The sequence below is a fragment of the Ipomoea nil genome, unplaced genomic scaffold, assembly GCF_001879475.1.
Source record: "Ipomoea nil cultivar Tokyo-kokei standard unplaced genomic scaffold, Asagao_1.1 scaffold2480, whole genome shotgun sequence".
In the NCBI taxonomy this organism is placed as follows: domain Eukaryota; kingdom Viridiplantae; phylum Streptophyta; class Magnoliopsida; order Solanales; family Convolvulaceae; genus Ipomoea; species Ipomoea nil.
Genome location: NW_017618908.1, coordinates 1,279,070 through 1,287,191, shown reverse-complemented (window position 1 = coordinate 1,287,191; position 8,122 = coordinate 1,279,070). Strand labels below are relative to the sequence as shown.

Here is an 8,122-nt window from a genome sequence, read left to right as displayed (position 1 = left end):
TGGTCAAAGAGTAAAAATGCCTGAAAAACTCCAGGTTTGTACAAATTACTTCTAACACAAGTGTGTTGAGCATATAGCCATTAATGTGCAATAGCTTAGACTTTTTAAAGGTCATGGGTTCAAACCAGCTTAACCTTTTAGTTGAGATGGGGCACATGCTTCAATTACGTGAAATTTTACATTTTTCTGTTTGGGTAAAGACCAAAATCTTTAGTGAGTGGTGTTGAAAACTAAAAATCTTAATTTCATGCTTTTAAATTCTTATTGTATGCTTACTATCACGTAATCTATATATTTCTTCATACTTCCTTTTTCAGGAACAGCTTCGTATTGCCGGTAACTCAGAGGGTTTACAATAGATCAACTTTCTTGTGTTTACAAACTGAACTCCTACTGCAACTTATATTATATTCGACCAATTTATCACTTTAATATGTACTGTTGTACTGTTGTTAAACATATATGTAGAGAATATATTGGGGCAATTTCCTCCATTTCATGTTAGTTGGACAACTGATTTGATAATTATAAGGTTTAAGTTCAGTTTTCTGCTATTAGTCATTTTTGTGGTTTTTTGCTGGCTATGGAGTTGTCTATTAGTCTTTCGGTTCTTTGTTGGCTAAGGGGGCTTTGGGTTTTTTTTTTGTAAATCAAAGAGAATATATGACTTAATGAATTGTGGGCTTTTGGTGACACTTTTATAGAGGCTTTTGTTGTCACTATAGTGTTGTTTATTGATGGTATCACCGAAGGCAATGAAAGATGGTCGGAGAACATTTTGACAATGTTGTTCACTTGTTCATATAACATTTGAAATCAAAAGCATAAAGCAAAGCAGCACTTCACTTTCAATGGCTAATCATTCTTCCATGAGCTTCTTTTAAACCAATTTTTCAATGGGGAGAAATGGAGAATGTTAAAAGAGTGAGAGATGATGACCAAATGATTTGACTATATGGTCTTCCAACATCATCTATTCTTGGCATTATGTCAAGTTGATCAATGTTTTACAGCACCATAATCATTTCAAGAAGCTTAAAAAGTCGTGTCGCCGAAAATGAAATTCAATTTTCGAGGTTATAGGTACAAATTTGAATGAGAGAAAGTCAGAAACGATGACAAAAGAGGAAATTGGAGAGGTGAACGAAGAGAAAACTGACCTAGAGATTATGGCAAAAAAGAAAGCCCGAGACGAAGATTAGAGCGAAAGCTGGAGATGGAGGCTGGAAAGAGAGTAGGAGACGGTGGCTAGAGAAAAGGTCAAAATAGAGACTGTGAGAGAGAGAAAGTGGGGACAAAGCTAAAGAGAAAGACGGAAACACACAAATTTAAGAACATGTCTAGCTTGTTTTTTAAAATTCAGTTTTTAAATTGAAAGAATGACAAATAAACGTATTCTCTATTTCTCCGGACAACAAACACACAAAATTTCCTGCCATTTGTTGACAGCGGAAACATCATTTTGTCTGGGCACAAATTTTGACATTCCATGATCCCATCATGAGTCAATGAATCTCAGCAATACACAAACAAGGCTAGGTTGTAAGTTTAGCATGACTTAAGGAGCCATCTGAGGAATCAAAATCTCAGTGCTTTCAAAGTCAATCCTAGGTTACTAGCATAGCTTGATCTTAGGATCCCCTAAACAGTTCTAAATCCAACATTCCACTGTGCATATCTTATCAAAGACTTTGCAAACTTCTACCTTGCCCATAAAAGGTAAGAAATATCTCGCTCCAGGGGCCCTATACCTCGGCCCCACGGTGATTCAATGACCAATTAAATGGGAGGACCCGTGTTTGGTGCTCACAAGGAGCCACACTTTGACTTTATAGGATTGTGGATTGGTAAATCACGATGAACCATTGGCTCATTAGGTGGGAGGATCAGTGCTTGGTGCCCACATAGAGCCACACCATGACCCGACAAGATTATGGAAGGGTAAACCATGATGACTCAACGTTCCATTAGGTGAAAGGACTCGTGCTTGGTGTCCACAAGGAGTCAAACCCCAATCCAGGATTGCAGATGGATAAATCAAGGCGACTCAGTGGGCCATTAGGTGAGAGAACTAATGCCTGGTATTCACAATGAGTCAACCCCACAAGAACGGTGACTAAGCGGCTCATTAGGTGAGAGAACCAATGTCTGGTACTCACAAGGAGCCACCCACACAATAGGGTGAAACTCCCACACTATGACGGTCAAGGCTCGATCTTGCATCCTTGCTCATAAATCCACCACTCAGAAATCAACTGAGCTAATCGTGCGGGCTTAACAAACTTCTACCAAGTCTTTGGTGAAAGATGTTTAAACAGTTATTCAAAGAACTTTCACATGTTCCCCTTTGCAAGAAATGAATGTTTAAAGGTATTGGTTACTTTACCCTTTATTACTACCTTGCACACCACACATACAAGAAAGACAAAAACCCCAAAAGAAAGTAAAACAGATTCATTTAACAGCTCATAAGAAATTACACTATAACTAATACAGCAAAATGCTTCCTCCTAACCAGCTAAGTACACAACAAGAAACTATAAATGTTGCAGCATTGGACATATCAGATAAAAACAAGCCCGATAATGGATGGCAAACATCGCGAGTAGAAATAGCGCAAAGTTCCAGTACCTCTAACGAGGGAGGCTTCTTATGCTCGAAGCTTATTTGAGTAGAAGTTCAGAAGTTGAGCTGATAAGTAACCCGATTCCCGGTGTGATCTTAAAAAGTGATCGCCCTTCGATGATGGAATTAAAGGCAGATGAACTTCATGCTTCTGAGGGAAGAAAATTTAAAGGGTGTTTTGTTTTACTCCAAGACAATCATCAAAAACCGTTATCTCGGAGAACAGATTTTCAAGTTTTTTTAAGGCAAACCGAGTTGGATTGTGGCCAAATTCCATCACCACTAACTGGATCTTGATTCCAAGTTTAATTTAACACCGCGCAAAGGGTACATACAATTGTTGTTGCATTCTCAGTTCCTCGATCTGGGCTGTTTTTTTGTCAGAAAAGATTCGGATTTCTTGATGAGCTGTTCTGATCATAACCTTCATATGGCCTTCCGTCGTTTCCATAGAATCCCAGGTAGTTTCCATGGCCAAAGTAAGGAGACAGGCAGCCATATCGGCTTGGATCATCAGAAAGTTCAACTTCCCCTCTAAAACTCGAGTAAGATGAACTCGATGAGAGCTCATGGTTTTCGTATGGCTGCCATAGAGTTGAGCCCGGGAAGCCAAACTGCGTTGAGTGAAATCCCGGAACACTCTGCTGTTGAGGGCATTCCTGTATCCAGGACACGAGAGATCTCGTTAACACCAACACGAGAGCTAGGATAAGGCGATCGATGCAGATAAGAATATCAAGAAAGAGTGCGATGAATCACCTTTGAAGAATCAAGAATCATGTCAGCTGACATCCAGAGACTAGCGGTATCGGGCTGCATACCAAACTCGTAGTCCCCCATATAGGGAGAAGCCATAGGCGTCGAGTAGTTGCTCTCGGTGCTCGTGAATGTGGTTTGAGTTGGGATATCGTCAGAAAGGATAATAGGCTCATTTGAGGAGAAACCTGCATGGCTCGAACTCGATCCAGTTTCCTTAGATGCTGCTATTACTCCACTAGCCTCGCTCGTCTTCTTTGAAACGTCGTTTCTCTTGATGACACGACAGAGGGCGAAAGGACCCTGCAGAGCAGCAGATGTTCTTTCAACCAGTGTTGCAATAATCGGCACCTAGGAGCTAGGCGGTCGGCCTCCAGGCGCCCGCTAGGCGCTCTAGGCACCTGCCTAGGCGCCCTAGGCGGTCTCCAGGTGCCTAGAGGGCGCCTGGCGATTTTTTCAACATTGCACTCGACCACACCAATCAACCAAAACGCAAACGATTAAGGGAGTTCTCGAGTTTACTTACCTGAAAACTAGGATTGCCATGGGAATCCTCATCAGAAATGCGATATTCATGCATTACCCAATCCGTTCTATCCCCGAGAGGAGCTCTCCCGCGATAGAAAACCAGGGTCTTGCGGTACCCAACGGTTGCAGGCTGACAGACAACTCGCCTATCCTTGCCCGTTGCCTTCCAGTACCCAGATTTCGTGGCTCGATTCGTCCTAGACCCGTTCGGGTACTTCTTGTCTCGAGGGCAGAAGAAGAACCACTCCATATCGCGCTTTGGCAGGAACGATTTATCTGCAACTCATACACATATCAGAATCAATAAAAAACACTAAAAAGCATAAATGCCCCACAGAGAACCTCATCTTTTGGCAAGAAAACAAAGCAATAAAGCATCCACTTTTCCCATATATAACAAGACAGTTAAGTTAGCTTTCCATTTTGCTTCCACACAATTATTAATCAACAATCCCAAGAAGACAAACAACATGTTCACACTCATTCAGACATTTCCTCAAACACCTAAGTCTCAACAATTTTACCTGGCAGCTCCCATGGATCAAACTTGTACAAATCCACTACTGGGATCACTTCTAGCTCAATCTCAACCCCATCAGTCTTCCTCTTCAGGTAGTATCCAACTAACTCCTCATCCGTTGGATGGAACCGAAACCCGGGTGGCAATGATGCTCCCCCCATGTCTCAATTCCTAAGCTCACACACAAAAAAAAAAAACTCCAAAACTAGCTAAAGATCAGACTAGAAAGCAGAGAGGATAAGATATACACTCAACAGTTAGCTAAGTCCCCAAACTGTATCTATTAAAAATCTGGAAAATCCAAAAGTAATAGCCTTTGGCCACACAAAATTCAGTTTCAAGAAATGCAAAGAATTTCCACAGAATGCATCCCTTGAGGAACAGAATCATTGTACTTGGGAAAAAAACTCTCAGCACTGTGTTCTTCTCAAACCCCCCTCCCCCACCAAAATAAAAATTCAATCTTTTATTTAAGAAAACAAAATTGGAATTGATGGGTATTATCCCAGAACTGTGATTTGCCAAGGAATCCTATTAGTTTATTACATGAAGAGATAGAGAGAGATAGAGAGAGAAAGGTTGTGTTTGTGTAGAGTAAAAAGAAAGAAGAGAGGAATTGGGAATTTATAGGGTGCGGAGAGAGGCAATTTCAAAGGTCCAAAAAACACTACTTAGTACTAACAATGGCCGAAAGGGTGCTGGCTTCGCAGAATTCTTCAGTGGCCCCCACCTAAACCAGAGATGTGTTCACACCTGAAAAAACTGTTATTTCCCGCCAAAGATAGAATGCTGACAGTTAAAAGACGAAGGTACAACGTTGGAGTATGACTGTGTACGCCATTCTTGGGTGTGCTATGACGTGTATTAACTAGAAAATTTATAATTGTGTAAATTTCAATTTTGGTCCACTGATTATTGTGGTCTTGTTAATTGCAACACGATTTTTAAAATTGTCAAAAATATATTCACTCGTAGAGTTGATCTTGGTCAAATTGATAAGATTAAATTAAACTAGGGGTGTAAATGAGTCGAGCCACTCGTGAGCGACTCAGTCAAAGCTCGGCTCGAGCTCGGTCAAAATCGAGCTCGAGCAGCTCGTTTGATAATCGAGCTCGAGCCGAGCCTAGATATTCTAGGTTCGTTGCTCATCGAGCCGTATAATATATAATATTTATAATATATAATATAACATAATATAATTATAATATATAAAACTAACAATTAAAAAGTTCAAGATCAAGCTCGAACTCGAGTTCGAGTTCGAGCTCGAACAATCGAGCTCGCTCGAAAATTGCCGAGCTCGAGCTCGAGCATCAGTTCTTGACGTCAATCGAACTCGAGCTCGAGCTCGGTTCGACTCGTTTACACCCCTAAATTAAACGTTTACTATTACATTAAAAGTTACCAATTTCAACGCAATATGTCTTGCCCAACAATCCCCTCCTAGGAGCGTGCAATTAGAATTGTTGGATAAAATACTTATAGCTAATAATAAAATCACAATTATATTGCCTTATATTTGCATGCAGGCATCTTCACTTTCTAAATTTGTATTAATGACAGAACGATGGACTTAGGTCTTCAAGATCTGCTCAACACAAATATTTATAAAATATGAATATTTTTAAAATTTTAAAATTTTGGCAAAACAATTTTTAAAATAAAGAAACAAATGTGGCAAAACTTAAACATCAAAGACTAATAAATATGAAATACAAACTGATCTAGCTATACTCATAAAACAAATAAAAAGAATGGAATTTCCTCTTTTTGGAATAAGCTTTTTTTATAAAATAAAATTCTTGGTCTAGGTCTTTGCCAAGTCTTGAAGCTCCTTGGTCCTTACAGATCATGATGAGTCGACAAAAACACTTTCTTCATCGTATGCGTCATTGTATGGCCCAATGTCCAAAAAGATGTGTTTACACTTTTAGATAAATAAGTGGAGTATAATTTTTGTAATTGAAAATTACGAATTTTATTCTTTTAACATTTTTTCAGTTAAGTCAGACGCATATAAATTTTTTAATATATTTTATCTTTCTGATGTGATTTGTTAACTATTACACATAAATAAAATAGATTTAATGTATACTCTTAAATAAATAAATAGTGATCATAATTTCCTCGTAACCAAAAACCAAAAACACAAAAAGATGTGCTTCTTGAAAGTGATTATTGTCACTTTTTTGTAGTTACCAACCTTTTATTTTTTAAAAATTTTGGTTTCACATTGAAGTGGTAAAGCTATATTTATAGTTTGTAGGGCAACTACTCTTATTAATTCCCATCAAATTTTGAAGGTGGCCATCCAATTGGTGAAAGTATTAGCAAAAGATACTTGTGGAGAGGTGATGTGATGGAACTACTTTGCTTTTGTCACTTGTGAAAAAAAAAAAAAAAAAAAAAAAGTTAAAGAAGATTATGTTATTTTTATCACTTCGTGTGTCATAAATGATTTCAATAAAATTGTAGTAAATTAAAGTACTTATAGTACAACTTTCTTTGTATTCAATTTGGGAGTTCTAGCTAAATTGGCAAGGCAATTATCTACATGATTTTAAGTTCTACTTCTCATGAGAGTTGCCTATTAATTTTCTTGGTTGAGTTGGTTACCTCCTTGTGGTTCTTTGACGGGTTATACTAAGATCACAAGATGAGCTTCACCTGAAGTGCACATTCCGTACTGGTTGCAGATTTTCTCGTAAATCAAAGTTCGGAGCCGATTATGCTTAGAAACTTAGAATTGATGGTCCAAGAAAAAAAGGCAAGGTCCACCAAGAACAAGAAAATCAAATTAGAAATTAAAACGTTAATGAGTCTAAGAAAAAAGACGATATCTCAAAGAAAAATATGTAGATCTATACAAACTGACTTTAAAAATATAGTTGGCTAGCAAAAGACTAGGATATTATTGTTTGGCATGACTATAGGGGAGCAAAACAAGTTGACTGATAAGCTAGCAAGTTAGAAAACTGAAACGACCTTGATAGATCTCCTCTAAAAGTGTTAGAAATAGTTATCGAGGATTAGATACGTAAAAGAATTATTACTAGAGATCATTAAGTTTTTAATTTTTTTTATTAAAAAAAAAAAGAAAAAAAAAACTAGAAGGTAATAATGGACTGCATGCTTTTAGATGAGATAAAAAGGTGGGTTAAGGCTTTAAAGATAAAAAAGTGAAATGCCACAGTTGCAAACCAGTGATAGAGTGTGAAATGGAACTTTTTCATGCCCCCTAAAACTAGTTTCATTTGCATATATATGCAAATTGTGGGGTGGGGGGAGGGTTTCGAAGAAATTTCTATAGATTTAATTTTTCTTATTGTGACCCACCAATTTTTTTAAAAGTTGCAATGTTCCCCACTCCCTTTATATACCCAAAAATAAGATAAACAAAACATTTAATTTATAGGCTCTCAAAGCAAGAGCATATCAATCAAATGCATGCATGATAAGATATCCTTAGCTCTTGGTGTTCAATAAACTTTTTGATCATTCACATTGAGAGTTGGATGTAATATATAATTTTATATATATATATATATATATATATATATATATATATATATACACACACACACACACACACCCATTGTTGTCCAATAATTGGCACAATTAGTAAGTGTCTAATGGTGTACTCATGATAATAATGCATGCTAGAATGTTGTGTCTTATTAATGTGCGTTATAG

The 8,122-nt window shown here is 37.7% G+C and overlaps 1 protein-coding gene across 1 annotated transcript; it reads right to left on the bottom strand.

Annotated features, from left to right (window-relative positions):
- Positions 1-2,438: 2,438 nt before the first annotated feature.
- Positions 2,439-5,075, bottom strand: LOC109152653 (NAC transcription factor 29-like). The gene is made up of 4 exons (XM_019300296.1): positions 4,434-5,075; positions 3,908-4,185; positions 3,385-3,684; positions 2,439-3,284 (listed from the first exon to the last, which is right to left on the bottom strand). The coding sequence occupies exons 1-4, from the start codon at positions 4,588-4,590 to the stop codon at positions 3,006-3,008; spliced, it is 1,014 nt and encodes a 337-aa protein (XP_019155841.1). The 5' UTR covers positions 4,591-5,075; the 3' UTR covers positions 2,439-3,005.
- Positions 5,076-8,122: the final 3,047 nt, after the last annotated feature.